At 37.7% G+C, this 19,233-nt stretch overlaps 1 protein-coding gene across 1 annotated transcript in view; it reads left to right on the top strand.

Moving 5' to 3' along the window:
* The window catches only part of pde11a (phosphodiesterase 11a), a 67,602-nt gene extending 50,751 nt beyond the window's left edge, over positions 1-16,851 (top strand). The window contains exons 13-20 of the mRNA XM_066687816.1: positions 767-876; positions 1,776-1,866; positions 4,377-4,477; positions 5,020-5,097; positions 5,435-5,498; positions 6,111-6,185; positions 7,612-7,695; positions 13,368-16,851. Of these exons, the coding sequence (XP_066543913.1) occupies positions 767-876; positions 1,776-1,866; positions 4,377-4,477; positions 5,020-5,097; positions 5,435-5,498; positions 6,111-6,185; positions 7,612-7,695; positions 13,368-13,571 (807 nt within the window). The 3' untranslated portion in view covers positions 13,572-16,851. The remainder of the gene's footprint in view (positions 1-766; positions 877-1,775; positions 1,867-4,376; positions 4,478-5,019; positions 5,098-5,434; positions 5,499-6,110; positions 6,186-7,611; positions 7,696-13,367) is intronic.
* The last annotated feature ends 2,382 nt before the right edge of the window (positions 16,852-19,233 follow it).

Genomic DNA, 19,233 nt, shown 5'->3' with positions numbered 1-19,233 from the left:
GTATTTTTCTGACTACCTGGATTAGCAGAGTCCCTTGTGTGTAAAGACTTCATCATTTTCACTTGCCACGTGTTTATGGGACATAGAAACACAGTGATCTTTCTTATGGGCACGGTTTCCCTTTTTTCCAAAACATCTATTCATCTCTTTCAGCACCTTCAAAAAAAATAATGGTGACATGAAATCCAACAGTTAGCCACGTTTGTTTTTTGTGTGCTCTGGGGATGCAACACCTCAGATTTTGTGGAGGTCCTTGGGGCTACAGTTAATAGATACTTATATGTTCCACATTTAGTTACACAAAGCCTTTGCACAAGGGTTACTCTCTAAACTGATGAATTATTAACAAGGGAAAAGAGCAGTTCACAGTTTTAGCGTTTTAAAACCAAAGCATTATTGCCTTCCTGCAGTTTTAAAAGAAATTCCCTGTTGCAGTTTATTTTTCTGTGCTGATTCATACGTATAGACTATCTCTATAACATTTAACGTTTTCAAATGGCCATGCGAGCTCTCAGCTCTCTATCTTGTGTTTCCTGCGTCTCCCTGTTAATAGCTAGAGATGCTTCCAGGCTTGCCTACAGGTGGAGCTCTTACTCAAACTTTGTAACAAAATATGCCATTTACACTCCCATTAGTCCACTTTAATGGTATTTTTGTACCCTGACCACTGCCGCATTGAAAGGCGAGTGCTTTATGAACATTCACTGCTCCTCAAAGAAGATTAAAATGCCTGATTTTAACTGCGTTTTTCTTTGTTCCCTCTCAGACAGCAGGATTTCAGGAAACCTTGACTGAGGTAGAAATTTTAGCTCTCATTGTGGGCTGTCTGTGTCACGATCTTGATCACCGTGGAACAAACAATGCTTTTCAAGCCAAGTAAGTCACCAGTTTGAAGGAAATTCACAATAAAGTGTGGTGGAAATGCAATATATGTCACTGGCATGGTCTGACGCAACCAAATTTGGTAAGAGAGGACCTTTTCAGATTAGTCCTCAAAAGTAGCACACATTACTTCACTCATGATTAATTTTAGTTGTCACCAAAACTTAAAATAGTGATAGGAAGGTTAGCAGAACACCCTTGATAGTGATGTAGGATACTGATGCACAACTCACATACTAAGAACAATACAAATATTTTCTTGGATTGCTGACAATTAATGAATTGTATATAAATAAAAAAAACACAGTAATAGTTCAGAATGTCTAGTCCTATACAATTGAAACAGTTGGGTTGAAATTAGGTGTTAAACTAAGACTTAAACTATATTACACTGGTCCTAGGCAAGAAATAAACATAACTACGAGAATGTTTGCTTTTATTACATTGATTGTGTTAAGCATCTGAAGTCAATACCATAACGTTTTAAAGATTGATTACAGAAAATCACTCCTTGGATCATAGTAATTTATTTAGTATACCTGCAAATTGAAGTACAATGGTTTTGGAACATGGGAATCTGCACTATATGCTAATTTATAGTTGTAACTAGAGATATCTATAGAACTGGGAAGTGTTTTATGTGTAATGGCCCTTAAATAAGTATAGATACAGGAGATAAAGCAAATAATTATCATTCAAAAGTAGGATTAATAACAAGCATTTACAAATCAAGAATTTGGCAGTTATCTTCCAAATAAATAAATTAAACATGTACAGCGGTAATTATATCCACAATGCTGACAAACAAAGACGTTTTACGCAGCTGTGAATTGTGAATTGAGTATTAAAGCCCGTGTGAATGGAGCTGAGACCTTGATTTCTATCTCCATCAGAACGGGTTCAGCGCTGGCTCAGCTGTACGGTACTTCAGCAACTCTGGAGCATCACCATTTCAACCACGCCGTCATGATCCTTCAGAGTGAGGTACAGCACTAATCTTTCTTCTATTTCACTGATTTTATTTGTATTGGTGCAGATTTGCAGATTCCTCTTGCCGTCAGTATGAACAATTCTGCAGCCCTGCCATGTTAGTGAGAACAGTTGTGTTACACATCGTACACAATAATCCAGGTCAAATAACTGAAATAAAATGTGCCTTTCTAATCTGATTTACTAAATAGAATTCCCTGGGAGAGTCATGTTGGGTGTTTGCAATGATCTTGAAAGTTGTATGAGGTGAAAAGTGAACTCTTGACTGCACCCTTGCTAATTCAAAACCCAGAATTAATCTAAACCTTCATGGTGCCTGTCTCAGGTTGCTGGGCAAGTCACGGGGCGGTTGACTCTGGATTAATTCCCTCTCCTGACATACAGGGAGGAAAAGGATAAGTAAAATTGAGACAAAACATTTATTTTGGCTTTTATTTCTAAAATAACATGCTTTTCTGTGCTGTGACTCATCTGTTGTTGAGTGGGCTTCAGGTGAGGTTTTTCTTCTCAGAACAATTTGGATTTTGTGTTTTTAAAATGAAATATTAACTATCAGTAACTCGAATGATAATGCTAAGGTCTACTAATGATTTGTTATTATATCCGGTGGCCTCTATAAAATGTATCGGAAAGCCTTTCATTTTGAAAAGCAGTGTAGGGTAGATCCAATGATTGCCTTTTGTGTTGAGAAAGAGATTTGACTGAAATGCAAAATGTAAGACTCTGTTCATTTTGGCTATGGATTTCATTGATTTGTCTGTATGTTCAAAGCCCTTTTTATGACTGACAACACTTATTGAATGTAGCAAATATGGCCTGGAATACAACTATAACTCTGATTATAGTCTGTTCTCAAACTTGCAGTTTTCAAATACACAAAGCATACACACACACAAATGTGCCTACAGTAAGGAAGCGTTTCCTAATTATTTAATTTGCAATATTATATATTAATTCTCACCCATTACAGCTAATTATGTTTTTTTTTCCTAATGGTGAAGAAAATATCTCATCAATATTTTATTGGTAGGAATTGATCAAAAATAGAGCTAAATAAATCAACAGAACAGGTGTTGATTTTTTTTTTTTTTTGTCATGGTTAAAATCTGTGCTGTTGTTCGCAAGTCATTGGCTCATGCCCTATTCTTAATTTGCAATATATTAATCTGGGTAGTGTTTAATTGCTGCTCTCAGTAAAACCAAGTACTCCTGATAAGAATGGAATAAGTAGCAACATTATCCCCATTCATGTACTCTTTAATATTTTTACTCCTGTGTAATTATGCTCAAATTACACGCATTGCCATTTGGGTTTCTTTAGGGTTAATATAGATTTGCTGCCCTCTTGTGGACATAATGGCGATCAACACTTATCTAAGAAAAACATCAAAGCAAATGAGAAGTGAGCGATACTGCTGGCGTGTGCAGCAGTACTGTATGATCCTTTGGCAAAATCATACAGTTTAGTTTGTAGAAATATTTAATGTCTATAATTATCAGTAGAGTTACAAAAGTACAGAAAGTCCACTGCATCATATTGTTTTACTGACAAAATGATACAGATCCCATGTTCTCACTTTTATTGGCTTTTTTTACTCTACTGGAGACCCAGTTGAGGATATTTGTGACATTATAAATCAGTATTTTTTATCCGTTGAAGGAAATGCCAAAGACAAAATTAATAGAAAAAATAAATGCAAAGGAGCTGTTTGTGCTCATCAACTTTTAATGTAATGTTTCCATGTCTAACAGCAGTGCTATAGATGTTATTGTCATTGTGTGTGTTGTTTTTTTTAATCCTAAAGTAATTATCTGAAAGATGTATTTCCACAGAAGTGGGATTGCTGAGAAATGTAAATAAACATTTTAGACTGCAGCAGAGAGAGAACTTTGTACGATAGGGTCCATTAGGTTTATTATCCTGTCCTTAATGATATTGTAAGCTGACAAATGTTTGGTTGGAATACTGTAATGGTTTTTAATGATAAGGAAAGTGAATTATAGCCTTTGTCATTTGCATATAGATGAGCAATGCCTTTAATTCATGGAAAGGAGCTCAGTGTTCCACTCCACCAACCAGTGGAAATTAGTAAAAGTATATTCTTCAAGGGGCAATAACAGTTAAACTAACCTACAACTGAGGCATATCTTTATAAATTATATTTTATTATCAGAGTCCCTAAGAACTACAGGTACACTGTCCAAAATTCACCAAAATCCAAAAAAGTGGGAGATTTCTTGGCATAGCAGTGCAAACTTAATAATAAATATTGAATGATACTTTGTAATACTATAATAATAATAATAATAATAATAATAATAATAATAATAATAATAATAATAATATGCACTTTACTGTGTGGATCTATTCAAGGTTTTCACATTGGATAAATGTACAGTGCACAGAGTTGCTTAATCAGAGTATGTATTATTAATTTACTTTTAATGTTATGCAATTTGCTGTTGCATAATCTTATGTTTGTGTTTCCTATGAATCTTTACAGGGCCACAATATCTTCTCAAACTTGTCCTCCAGAGAGTATAGTGACCTTATGCAACTTCTAAAGCAGTCAATATTGGCCACAGACTTAACCCTCTACTTTGAGTATGTACAAATTACTTTTTATTTTTCTTCAGCTGTATACATAAAATGATGAATTTAATATTAAACAGTCAGATCATTATCCAGAGTTCAATTCTGTTCTTTGTGTGCAACAGTAAAACAAGTTCAGTGCTGTATTCTAATCAACAATCATATTTGACAATTGAAATAATGTTAAATAACTGTAACATTTTCTTTACGGATTCATTGTCTTCATTTTAAAAGAAAGGGAAAAGGTAACACTGAAAAAACAATTGTTAGTTTTCGATTATGTTCAAATATGTAAGCATATTATCAGATTTGTGTTCTGTGAAGAAAAGGTGTAATTAAATAGCTTGTACTGCCCTCTAGTGGACATAGTAATTCATGCTTGTAACGTATAAAATAGTCTGTGCTAAATGGCTAGATATGGGGATTCCACACTGTATCACTTGTTACACAATCTATTAAAAATGTCCTTTTACATTTCTCAAACTGACACACACGTCAAAGCTGTGGTGGGAATTCAAAAAAGGTATATGTTTTAATTATCATTTCTCTTGCAGGAACAGAATGGCTTTTTTTGATCTGGTTGATAAAGGAGAGTACAACTGGAATGTCAAGAATCACAGAGACATGTTCAGGTAATTACTGCCCCCTCACTGTCTGCACTGCAGGGTATTAATCAACTGCGCTACCGAAGATCCTCGCCCGGGGTCTGAGAACGCTAGAGACACACTTTGGAATATATATTTTTAAGTGATTTAACAGCTTGTTGAACTGTTGTGTCAGGGCTGATCATAATATCACAGATGCTTTTGTCAAACGGTGATGCATGTAAAATTTCTTAGGTTATTATTATCAAACAGTACTAGGTTTGAATGTGATTTCTTAAGTACATGTTAGTCGTCTATTTGGCGCTTTTTGAGCAGGAGGGCTGGGTGACACACTGTAAGACATTGTGTATTGGGTGCTTTGCAGGTCAATGCTGATGACGGCTTGTGATCTGGGGGCTGTGACTAAACCTTGGGAGATTTCAAGGAAGGCAAGTGCATTATGTTTGACATAGGGTCCATTATACTTAACATGCAGCAGTACCATTATACAGTAAATCCTCCTGACATGCCTCATATCTCTTCTGGAAGTGAATGTGATGGTATTAGTAGTAGTAGTAGTAGTAGTAGTAGTAGTAGTAGTAGTAGTAGTAGTAGTAGTAGTGTTGTTATCAGTCATAATTATAAGTAATAATATATCATCTTAACGTCCATGTTTTTTTAGTTCTTCAGTTGGGTTGCTGTGGATGCATTGAATGCCACTTTTCTGCCACATCTTACAATTGCTTTCCCCCTGACTGTTCCTGTGTGATTCCTATGGTCGGATTCACACATGTCCTAGTTTTGCCCTCTCTATTTACCTCTTCTAAAGAATGTGTAAACATGTGTGAGATCTGAAGTTGCATGATTTTATACCTACAATGATCCAGGATTGGTTAAATTGAGCAAACTAGGAGTCTTGAGGATACTCAAGGTGTAGCCACACTAATATTTCACTCAGCTCCTTTATTTAATTAACTGCTGCCTTTTCAGAAAGCTGTAGTAAATTAATGTCTATTTTTGTGAACTGAAACTAAACATAATCATATATCTATTTATGTTAGGTGGCTGAACTTGTTACCAGCGAGTTCTTTGAACAAGGAGACAGAGAGAGATCTGAACTGAAACTTACTCCTTCGGTGAGTTGACTTTGAACAAACTTCCAAACTATCTTCAGAACATACCGGCATCTTTGACATTTTTAACTTTATTTTTGCTTTAAACTTCTGCCTACTGGTACAGTGCTTGAAAAACAGCAACAACACACTGTATCCAAGTGATCTATCTAGACTGAAAACCACTAAAGAAGTCCATTGCAGCTGACACTGATTTAATCTAGAAAAGGATTTCTGTATATGTATGATATGAATGTCTTGGATGTATAATGTCTTAGTTATACATCTGGTACAAACCAGTGTGTTAATGGCCGGTGTGTTTGTATACTCGGCTGGTTGTGGTCGGGTGTGTGTAGCTGTGGTGACTGTGGCTGCGGCACTCACACTTTCAGACAGCTGATGGCAGTGGCATCATTCTTCAAGGCTCAATCATCAGCTTTATCCTGACTGTCTCCACGCTGTGTGGACTGCCTGCAGCATTTTAAGAATGAACAGAAAATGTGGTTCACTTGTTGTGACCCACAATGACATGCTTTATTCTCCTTGCATGGGTCCATTGAATTAATGACTATAAATACAGACTTTTCGAGTTGCCTGTAGGAGCTATCCAGAACAGCCAACCTCTGCACAAGTTAAATTGAATGTGATTATTTGTGCTATCATGGAGGCTTTTCGCCTTTGGCTACACATAAAGGAGCTCTATGAAATGTACTTATTTTGTTTTCGCATCCCTTCTTCAGAATGAAAATTGTTAGATCGTAAATGAATTTGGTTTGATGAAACTCCTGCCAAGGCTGATTTTTTTTCCCTTCCTCTTATGTCAATGCGAAAGTAAAAATATCATTTTTTTTCTCATATACGGTGTATATGAAGTTAAAACTTAGACCTACCTAAAAACCTGAGCTAAACCTCAGGGTGCTGCGTGCTTCTATTTAAATCCCTAACTGCAATGTTTTTGAAAGTCTGAAATTCTCTGGTAATTACTGTCTCTTGCCTAATCATCTTTGCTCGCACTGTTGCTTTTCATTTTTCTTCAGAAGCAGTGTAGTTAGCCTCAGGTTTGGATCCTGGGTTGATCTAGTTACTTTGTATGTGGGTGTTATGAATAATATATTTAATCCCAGAGCAGAGGAACTGCCTCTGAAGCCCAACCTTTCTAAGCTATTACCAGGTCTGCAGGATGGGGGTAAAAATTGGGCTGAATAAGAAATAAGGACAGCTTTTTTATTCAGTTTTAAGGCTGAATTAAACACATCACCTCCCCTGAAAGAAGTAACAGGGCTGTTAAGTGATGTATAGATTTTCAGTCCTGACAGTTAGGAAAACAACAGCATGTGATGATGTATTATGAGTCTCAGCTATTTTGTTTTGTTTTGGATGTGTATTTCATGGGGACGGATATTAAAAATATGAATGTGTAGCAAAGCATGAAATTGTGTTTTTGTTTCAGGCCATTTTTGATCGGAACAGGAAAGATGAGCTGCCCGGGCTGCAGCTCGAGTGGATTGATGGGATCTGTTCGCCACTGTATGAGGTAATTTTCAAGGACTTCTCCACAGGACTAATATATGGCCTTTGCATACACAATACAATAAGGGTGCAATTTGTTTTGTCCTTCCTCCTTTGTCCACTGTTCTATTCAAGCCTTTCTTCATGTTTGTTTCTACACTATTCCTCATTAAAGACTCTATCACAGGAGTTTGAGCATCCCCTTTTAAAACATATGCCCAGGAGTCTTCCACTGAAATGGCATCAAAGGAAGAGGATGATGCTGCAGAAATTCCCAACAGTTACGCACATGAATGTCATTTTGACTTTCCTATTCAGAGCTGCAGAAATGCTCGCCTGTTTGCAGCGTAACCTGGCAGAAATTTTCCCGAGCTAATGTGTCTTGAGTTTCTCCGAATCCTGGGTGACATTTAAGTGCTCTTTCATGAGCTACGAATATGAGGGCTCTATCATTCAGCTGCGACTGAATTGTTCACATGCTTTCTTCATAGGTCACATCTACATAGGTCAGAGAACACAACATTTCACATTTCACTGCTATTCATGTGGTTCTGCCAAGGCTATGTGCAGCATTCAATTAAAGTGCTTCTTTCAGCGAGTTCAAACACACAGGTATAATGTGGGAAAAACTGTAAATAATGGAACGTGTCATAAATACATCAGGTGAATTTCACAAATTCTCAAATGGGATTTATCTAGCCAATAAATACATTTGCAGTTGTAACTAGGACTCAATAACGCCATACCTGGATATTTGGCTAAGTTAGATATATATCAGTTAGATATTCTGAAACACAGAAAATGGCAAATCGTGACTGATTAATTTAATTACACTAAAATAAATCATGGCGAGATTTTCAGAGCTTCAGAACACAATTGGCTGCGAAATATGCTATCCTATTTCAGTCTTTCAAGCACTGAAGTCAAGAGCTATTAAGTATTAGTATTATTTAAACACACATTGAAATGTAATAAGAGCTCTGTAAGTAAGTGGTACTTACATTATGCAGTACAGTTAAATATATTTGCAGCCTCTTCATTTTTTTATACCCCCACCCCCCTGCAACATAAAAAAAAAAGAAAAAGCATTCAGGTTAGCTTTTATGATTTTGGCCCTGTAAATGACTAGATGATGACGTTAATCATAACCTCGCTCCCCAGCAGCCACCCTCCCTTGCACTGCCGCTGCAGCACCGAGCCCGCGATAATACAATAAATGAACTCCAACAATGAGCCGTGCTGTGAGAATGAAGTGTATTGACTTTGAATTGAGGTCAGAGGCACATCGGCTGCCATTGTCGAGCGAACGCAGGAACAGTGGGGGGGCATCTTAGCGTATCAGCCATCGCCAAGCTGGGCCTCCACGGGGGTTTACACCAATAATGAGAACGGCACGTTCGGCTGCCTTCCCTGTGCAAGGTGCTTCGTGATGTGGAGGGTTGGGGGATATGTGTATCTGTGCAGGAATGGATCTGCTTATGAGAACACAGCTTCCACAGTGAACTTCCCAGCTACTGCACCGAAGCAGCATTGAGGATGATCTGTGTAGGAGGATTGTGTTTGACTGGGAGCTCGTGCCTTGTCTATGAATGAAATGACCAGACTTTAAAGTGCGCCTTACGAACGGGTTTAACTACACAACTCAATTACGTAACAATGCAATCAGAGTCGTACAAAACCGACTTTATCTCAAACTTCTCTGGAAGTGTTCTGCAATTCCATCGCTATTTTTTAAAGTATGTATTATGATTTGTATTAAATGAGGTGGAAAGTTTGGATTTGGTTTTGTGTGTGGGGTGTGTGGGGGGGAATGACAGCCTAAAGCACGACACCTTGAGTAAGATACATTGTGATGAAAATCCCATTGTTTATAGCAGGCTGTACTATTAAGTAATTATACAACCAATCAAAAAAAAGAAAAGAAAAAAGGAGAGCAGCAGAACTTCACAGAGGGTTTTGTTTTGTATGTGGGAGGAGGAAAATCCTACAGATCTCGTTCTCCTGGTTGTCAGTGCGGTGCAGAATATTAATCTGGTGTTATGTAACATCCTGTGTTCAAAGCCCTCAATTCATTTCTCTTAACTTTCTTGGTTTCTGAACTGTAATGAAATGTTGTGGCATGATACAAAAGAGAGACAGATGATTCACACATACATATATATGTGTGTGTGTAGTAAAAGGAGAGAGGGTGAATTGTCATAACAAATAGGCAGTAGTACATTATTTTGGACCCATATAAAGCACTGGGTCCCTAATGGCACCTTCCATTCAAATGCCGCCAGTTTAGGACAGACAGACTATGTGCTGCCTGTATAGGTCAGAAATGGAAAGAGAGATAATGAGTCATTAGTCCAGTGTATTAATATAAATAACAGCAGTGACAAGCTCATTTAGTTCAGTTCATTGAGAATGGCGGTCCATAGATTTCAGCTCCACAATTGCTACTAATCACTTTGTTTCCGAGACGTGTAGCAGAAAAGAAAGAGATTAGTTTAGACTCAAGAGTGGATGAGAAAATAGACCAAGAAAGAGTTGTTAAATGTTTTTAAAGTTGCCTACGGAGGATGTTTGATGGTACAGAGGGTAATACTTTATTTCCATACAGTAACCGCAATGTCCCAGAAGAAATCGGGTTGTTTAGAAAATGTTTTGCTAAATCAATAGACGAACAATACTAGCACACATTAATTGTGGTTTTCCCAGTACAGTACTTTAGTTTCATGTCTCATGAGTTATCTACACAAAATATAGAAGCAGGCCCCAAAGGCTAGGAGTAGGTGTGAACTTTGTGTAGCTTGGGGAACAATTACTGTATAGTTTATGATAATCACAGCCAGTTGACTGTTGAAATGTGAAAAGGATATTGGTCTAATATAACAAACTTTCAGGCTGCTAGGACTGACATTCAGTTTATGTTCAATGTACATTAGTAGTCTCCTCTCAGCAATGTATTATCTGTCCAATGCTTAATGCATGTCTAAAGAAAAGCAAATCACAGTAACAATTTTTAAAAAATCAGGTTTTCAGGAGTTCTCTACTTTTGACTTTCCGAGGCTAGTGTAGGAACTATTCTTCAGTCATTTCCCTTTGTAAATCTGTTCTGCTTCATGATGATTACTGTTAGGATGAATTCAGATTAATTGAAATGTGGTATTTATAGCTAGCTGGACAGAATTATACATTAGGGAGCATGACTAGATCCACATGCATTTCCTTTATCCCAAATACTGCTACTTACTCAGCATGGTAGACATTTCAAGGCACAACATAGACATTTACAAATTTGGATGTTTGTCTTTACACATCAGATTACATTATGTAACTGAACTTGCATTGATGGGTGCATTTGTGCACTTTGTCATGCACAGAACAGGGCTTTGTTGAAATAATAGTTATATGTGTCTCCAAGCCATGTCTGCACAGGATGCATGTGCACATTATAGCTAGTTATGTAGACATGCTGTATGTTTGTACTGTTTTGCAGCAGCCTCTGTATGAATTAAAGATGAACATAGTTTAGAAAGTCAAGGCAGAGACAATCCACTAAGAAGAGCATCTCTGAAAAAGAAAGTCTGGTTTTGCTTCCAGCAGAATGCCTCCTGGGAATATTTTGTCTCTTTACCTCAGTTTGCTTTTATTGGCCTGCTTTTCAGTGCGAACATGCAAGCTGCAAACACTGCAGCAAGCTGTAGCTGTAGGGGGATAGAGTCATGTTAATGAGGTTATGCTACCCTAGTGGGAGTTATAAAAAAATATTAAACTTTGCCTTATTGTGTGTATTATGCATTCAGAAAGAGTTGGGCTTGTGGGTATGATTTGGCACACAGACCTCACACCGATCTATAAAGGAAAATTAAAACAGATTTTATTTGTTTCACCTTTTCTGCTGACTGTCAGTTATTATCATCTGAGCATCCTGTTTGCACCGTGTTTCTCTTATGTAATACTTTCATTTTTAATTTAAAAGAGAATATATCTAAAGTGCAATAATTGACTGAATAGATTTCAACAATCCATATTATAACTGCAGTGAAATTGATTTAATTTTGTATGGTTGTTGGATTCTTTACAATTCATCTAAAAAAAACTCCATTACATAAGTGAAGAAATTAGGTTTATATAACCTAAATACATGCAATAAAATCTTCCTACAATACATAAGAATCTTACCAACATCCATTAATTAATGAGCCATGCATAAGTAGAAAAAGGTTTCTCTTCTTTTCTTATGCTGTTATTCTTAAGATGCTGTTGTCAGAGGTTTCAGCACTAGAGGTCTTTCCAAAATACGTTTAAAATGTAAGTTTTAATGGAATGAAAACATTAAAATTAGATTTTATGTACCAAAAATGAAATCTCATTATTGTGATACAGATATACCCTTGAGCAAAACACAGACGGTAGACCCATTGTGAATTCCTATGGGAGTGTTGTGCGTCATGCTTATATGTTGAGCCGACTGGAATAATAAATAACAGTTCTCGATCCCTGCTGCTCTTTTTGCAGTCTTCTTCACTATTGCACGGCCTCCCAACACTGGCCTGGGTTCATTCAGAATTAAAACAGTTGGAGGAAAGAGTATCTCGCTAGCATTTCTGTTGCTGTTTGTTTGTTTGTTTGTTATTGATGTAGGAATTGCCTTGAAATTGGCTTGAGCTGATAAAATGTAGGTTAATTAGAGCTCCTGGCAAATGCTCTCTTCATGGTTATTGAAACACCATTGAGAGAAACTGCCAGCTTCAGAGAAACGAAAATACACACAGCTTTTGAGATAATGTGTTCATTGCTTTTTGAAATCAGATGTATCAGAATGACTTATTTGGCAAAAGGAAGGAAAAAAGAAGAGGAAAACAAACAAACAAACCAACAAAAAATATGAGTGAATGGTTGGATTCCTGCAAAGTTTATAGCTTGAATTCCTCTGCACCAGTTAAACCAGAAACTTAGAAAGAAACGCAAATTTCTTCTGGTGACTTTGTTCTTTGAAGATTACTCATTTCCAACTCTGCAAGAGTGAACAGTGTTTTTTAATACTTCCCCGTGAAGTGGCTACACAACACTGTAAAGTAAACTGTTCTGCGTGTCTTTTTCGCTGGCATCTTATTACTCAAATGGCACTGCTTTATGTCCAGCAACACAATAATCATTAGATGAATAATCATGCATGCAAGTCAAACTCCATTCTGCTGGACATCGGTGTATTGTGACTCCACATTCAATATCAAATCTAATTTTGTTAAGTGCTACAGACAAAGCAAATGCTTCATGAGTGGAAATGTATCCAGATATGCAGCACCATACAGGCATCTCTGATGCCCAAATGACGGTGCAGAGAGAGTGGTTATGCCTTGCTATGAAGTGTTTTATACGTTTGCTTTATTTTCCAAACAAATGCAGCTTCTTCCAAAGGGGGCAAATCTCTGCAGGTTTGAGTTCGTCTCCTTCAAAGCGTGGCTGAACACAGAGAAACCTCCCTACAGTCCTCCCCCACTTCCATTATGGGACCTTATTTGCTGGCCATCTCTGTTGGAAGATGTGCGCTGAATCCGTTTCCAAGTTACCATCTATTCAACTTCCCACACGCAGGCTTTAGAGGCCTGTTCTTGTGAACTGCTCGCCCGTGGAGACGTCCCTGGCAATTGCATTTGCGGTGCTGGTTGACTCGGCTCTAAAGGCCCTGGTGTTTCTCTCCTGCAGGCGCTGGTGAAGGTGAACCCCAAGCTGCAGCCCATGCTCGACCTCATCCAAGGGAACAGGGCCAAGTGGGAGGAGCTTCACCGGGAACGCCAGCGCACCCAAAGCGACGCCCCGGACAGCAGCAACAATACGAGTACGAGTGGTGGTCCGAGCAGTGACACAGGTATATCCTGCTGCAGCACACCCCCGGAGAACACCAGCTAGGCCCGGGAAATCCTCCAAAGGCTCCCTTTGCTGCCTTTTTAGCATTTAAACACAAAAAAATACAGCCTGAGAGAGTTTGGCTGTGCTTCCAGAGTTCTGCGCTCTGTCCTTAGCTTTCCGCCACTCAGGTGGGTTTTGCTTGACTGCACATTAGACGGCCGTCAAGGTAGAAGTTTCTGCTATCCAGTTAGGACCAATCGGTGTAGGAGACCTGGAGAGCTGCACTGGGAAGTGTTCATTTGCACAATAGGCTATTTATTGCGCGTAGCTTCGCAGCGGTGAGTAGAGTTTGACAGCTGACTCAGTGCTGTTAGTTTTGGCCAATGGAAATAACCGGCACCTTTAAGAAAACGAGGCGGGATCGTTCAGTGCACTTACCACTGTCGAGCAGCTGTAGAGGAGGGCTGCGGTTTTAATAATTGGGGGGAGAGGAAGACAATAGCTAGGATCTACACTCACTGTTCTTGCCAGTCTGATCTCAGTTAGAGGTCTGTTATTGTTTGCTTTGACCCCCGTTGCTTCAAATATCTGTTGCAGGAATGTTTTTGGAATTTTGTCTATTTTGTACTGTACATATCTATATTTTTTAAGAAAAGGAAGATGCAAGAGCCATCTCATATTTATCAAAGCTTTGGATTTGTTACCTGTAGAAAATGAAGCTGTATTTGATGAGTTTGTGCAATTCCTGTTCAGGGGTTGTCTTAGGGCTGGTAGCAATGCTTGCAATGCAAATACAAAGCACAGTTTCCTGAGCCTTGTATACAAATATGTAAAAAATAAATACAAAAAAATGCATGAAGACCCTTTGAAGAAATTATTATACCATATTCACTCTTAATCTGAAGTCTGTGAAGTTAAATATGCATTTCCACTCATTAATTGTTCATTTTAGAGCTGCCATTTTCTCATTTAATTCCTACATTATTGTAATCTCTTTTTTGACTAACAAACACCTGCTACTTAATTACATATTCGGACAATTATTCTGTTCTCATCCTTTTAATATAATTTTACAAGGTTTATCAACATAGAATGTTCTCTTGTGGAAACATATCCACACAATTGAGTTGTGTTTATATACTTTAAAAACATAGTGCCAAACTTTTCTCTGAGTCATCTTATACATTTTGTTTCAATACGTAAGTTAAACATTAGCTCTGCAGAGATTGAATTGATATTTTAATGTCTTATTAATACTGAATATTCTTATACCAATTTAATTTGACAAACATTTGTTTCTCTCTCTGTCAATGAACAATAAGGAAGTAGCACTCCTAAAATATGAAGTACTAAAATACATCCATTAAATCTGGAAATGAATTAGAAATTGTTGACAATATTTGTACAGATTACATCCATGTGTGGGTCACCATGAACCAAGATATGAAATCCAACCTGGCAATGTAAAAACATGGAAAGTTTTTCAAATGAGGGTCTTCAGAAAAAGGGAAACAAAAAGCAAAGTTAATCAGCTGGGGGAAAAAGACCCAAGTTACTAATTAGACACTGGAGAAATTCACAAGGGGTTTAAAAGTATGACTTCACCGCAATTTAGTCCTACTGTGTCCAGAGCTAGCCTTAACTAACTTAGGCTCAGTATTATATTGATCAAGCTGTCACGGTAGACTGATCTCAACCTTATATAAGTTAACATGCTAACTGTTGCAGCTGAAAATAGCTCTCATCACCTGTATGCAGAAACTGGAGCCATTTAAATAACACGGACAAAGATTCATCCTTTTTTTTTTTTTTTTTGGTCTAATTGTATAATAGAGTGAATTTGAGATACGATGTCCGTACTGTAACTTTAATGACAAGCTGATTACTCAGGGTTATGTAGACATCATCCGACGTTTTAAAAACCTGAAATTTGACTATCAATATCTCCCCTAAACCAGAACTCAAGCCTGGCTCCAACTTCACAAGAGAAGTCTGAGCCACAGTCATGATGCTGCAATATAAACAAACTGGAAACGTTTTCTGTGAGCTTCTTTGAAATGTCAGCTTTTACTTCGAACCTTTTTTCCACTGCTCCTAGACAAACCTTTTATTTATTTTTTATTTTTTATTTTTTTATCCATACAGATTTTTCACCAACAGCATGTCCCCCCCACTCCCATTAAACATTTATGCAGTCCCCTTTGTGTGCAGTCCAGGGATCAAAGAGATATATGGATGAGAAATAGATGGTTAGAATAGGAAATTCACTGGAAGTCCAGCGATGGCAGAGAGACGTGTTTGAGTGTTTGGGGAATCATTCTCTATATACCATCTGTGCGAAAAGACAGTGTGAGCTATGTGTTCAGTGACACTGTGTTCAACTAATGTGTTAGAACTGAATGGAGCAGGTTTTATTTTCTGTAAAAATGCAGGGTAACTGTCCATTGAGACTTGTTGCAGCATTTATGATGGCTAACATCTGATACGTTTTTCTTCTATTTCTTTTAACGTTGAGTAATGTATTTATGCTTTTGAAGTCAAGCATAACAAACACATATTTGGTAATCTAACTTTGCCAAAATTATTCCCAGTTTCAAAAGAAACTATGCAGGACCCCATTCTTGACTGATGACAGAGCACTTCCGTATTCTGTTGCAATCTAAACAAACTCCCAGAATGCATATTAAATGACTTGATTGTTGTGTATCAAATAGTATTGTATTAGTTATTATTTACCTTATTATTTTTTAATAGCCTCCTATAAGACTGAGATCATTTCTTGTCTATGCTTGCAGTGTGGCATGGGTTTTTGTCATTGTGCTCTAGGGGTTCAAATAAAATGCCAAGTAATTGACTATGGGAGGATTTATGTTGCATGAAAACATCATGGGAAATACAAATCCTATTGTACTCGAGATATGCATAAAGCAAGAGCCAATGATTAACAGTAATGTTAAACTTGAGACTTACTCTCCATCGTTCATCTTTTTACACTGAAAATATCCATCCATCCTTTTTACCTTTGAATGTAACTGCATGGGTTATCTTATTGCATCTTCAGATTGTGTGGACTATAACATGCAAAGAAGTTAACATTATATTTTTTACATGTTATCAAATGTATGACTTATGTATCATGTTATAAAAGAACTTGCTTTTGGATTGTCATTTTACAACTGTCCACGTTTTCTCTATTTCCTTTTGCAGTCATACTTCTGTCATGTTTCAATGTTCCTTTGTCAGTTAGCAAGACGAACTACATGAAAGGACCTTCAAAGGCATGTTATTTTGGAAATGTGCAATGTTTTGTTCAGGTTGTTGAAATAAATCTGTGCTGCAATTTTGTATTCCACTGTGGGTTTCTGCAGTCATATTCCCTTAGTCGTGAAAGCTTTAATGTTCCCGATGCTTTGTGGATTACAGTTCATCTCACTTGGCTGCCGTGTTACACTACTGCCTCCTGGTGGCAAGATGCGCTCATGTCTGAGGAGGAGTGAGGAGCCAGGAAAGGTGAAAACCTCATTACAGACCCAGTTTAAACTAAACAAATATTGTTTCTGTTCTTTAATTTCAAATGTTAACATTCACCTTGTAAAATGGTACAGCGTTCTTTTGTGCTCGACAAACTTCGTTACTTTGTTAATTTGCTAGACCACTCAGAATGGGACGCCTTGCACAAAGTGTAGCCTGCAGCCATTATTGATCCCGTTTTTACAGTAGATGTACAGCAGCCATTGCTTGGAAGCCATTGTCTTTGGTTCTGAACATCAATATTGATTTACACAATGAAATAAATATATATTGTTTACAGTCGCTAAAGTATACGCACACATATAATCATGAAATAACAAATATAGTTTGAATTATAACACATACAACAGGAATGTTCAGCCATGATAATGTGATCATTACAATTAGATTCAAAATGTATGACAGTGAAAGTTATTCTGACGTTAATTTATAAGTGTAATTTCAACACATTCCTAAATATACAAAATATTATAAATATTATGCAATTATACACAGATCATATGTAGTATTCAAGAATCAAAAAAAGACCACAGAGGCCAACATCTCTCATTGCACCATATATACACTCACCTAAAGGATTATTAGGAACACCTGTTCAATTTCTCATTAATGCAATTATCTAACCAACCAATCACATGGCAGTTGCTTCAATGCATTTAGGGGTGTGGTCCTGGTCAAGACAATCTCCTGAACTCCAAACTGAATGTCTGAATGGGAAAGAAAGGTGATTTAAGCAATTTTGAGCGTGGCATGGTTGTTGGTGCCAGACGGGCCGGTCTGAGTATTTCACAATCTGCCCAGTTACTGGGATTTTCACGCACAACCATTTCTAGGGTTTACAAAGAATGGTGTGAAAAGGGAAAAACATCCAGTATGCGGCAGTCCTGTGGGAGAAAATGCCTTGTTGATGCTAGAGGTCAGAGGAGAATGGGCCGACTGATTCAAGCTGATAGAAGAGCAACTTTGACTGAAATAACCACTCGTTACAACCGAGGTATGCAGCCAAGCATTTGTGAAGCCACAACACGTACAACCTTGAGGCGGATGGGCTACAACAGCAGAAGACCCCACCGGGTACCACTCATCTCCACTACAAATAGGAAAAAGAGGCTACAATTTGCACAAGCTCACCAAAATTGGACAGTTGAAGACTGGAAAAATGTTGCCTGGTCTGATGTGTCTCGATTTCTGTTGAGACATTCAGATGGTAGAGTCTGAATTTGGCGTAAACAGAATGAGAACATGGATCCATCATGCCTTGTTACCACTGTGCAGGCTGGTGGTGGTGGTGTAATGGTGTGGGGGATGTTTTCTTGGCACACTTTAGGCCCCTTAGTGCCAATTGGGCATCGTTTAAATGCCACGGCCTACCTGAGCATTGTTTCTGACCATGTCCATCCCTTTATGACCACCATGTACCCATCCTCTGATGGCTACTTCCAGCAGGATAATGCACCATGTCACAAAGGTCGAATCATTTCAAATTGGTTTCTTGAACATGACAATGAGTTCACTGTACTAAACTGGCCCCCACAGTCACCAGATCTCAACCCAATAGAGCATCTTTGGGATGTGGTGGAACGGGAGCTTCGTGCCCTGGATGTGCATCCCACAAATCTCCATCAACTGCAAGATGCTATCCTATCAATATGGGCCAACATTTCTAAAGAATGCTTTCAGCACCTTGTTGAATCAATGCCACGTAGAATTAAGGCAGTTCTGAAGGCGAAAGGGGGTCAAACACAGTATTAGTATGGTGTTCCTAATAATCCTTTAGGTGAGTGTATATATATATACACACACATATATATTCAGTACACACATATATAGTGTGTGTGTACTATGTGTCTGTTACTGTTTAGTATTAAATACCTCATGTTTTTAAATAGAGTTTAGGAACCTGGAATGTTTTCTCAGTTTTTACCTTTGGACCATGTTACATTATCCATACGGCAAATATTAATTAACCGTTTTGTCTTTCTCAGCGACTTAATTGAACATATTAATTATTTTCTCCTCACCACTGAACAAGGTCAGTCCAAGGTATTAATGAACCAATTTATTTGTTTAATTAAAGATAGTTGTTTCTGTAACACTTGTCATTTAGTTTGGCACTAAGATCATTTCCTTTTACTGGTAATAAACATAATTTGTTTTCCCTAAACGGGCCTGAGGTTGTGGGCTGTGCCAA

The sequence above is a fragment of the Amia ocellicauda genome, chromosome 16, assembly GCF_036373705.1.
Source record: "Amia ocellicauda isolate fAmiCal2 chromosome 16, fAmiCal2.hap1, whole genome shotgun sequence".
In the NCBI taxonomy this organism is placed as follows: Eukaryota; Metazoa; Chordata; class Actinopteri; order Amiiformes; family Amiidae; genus Amia; species Amia ocellicauda.
The sequence above is the reverse complement of the archived record's forward strand: the minus strand, read 5'-3'. Positions and strand labels throughout refer to the sequence as shown.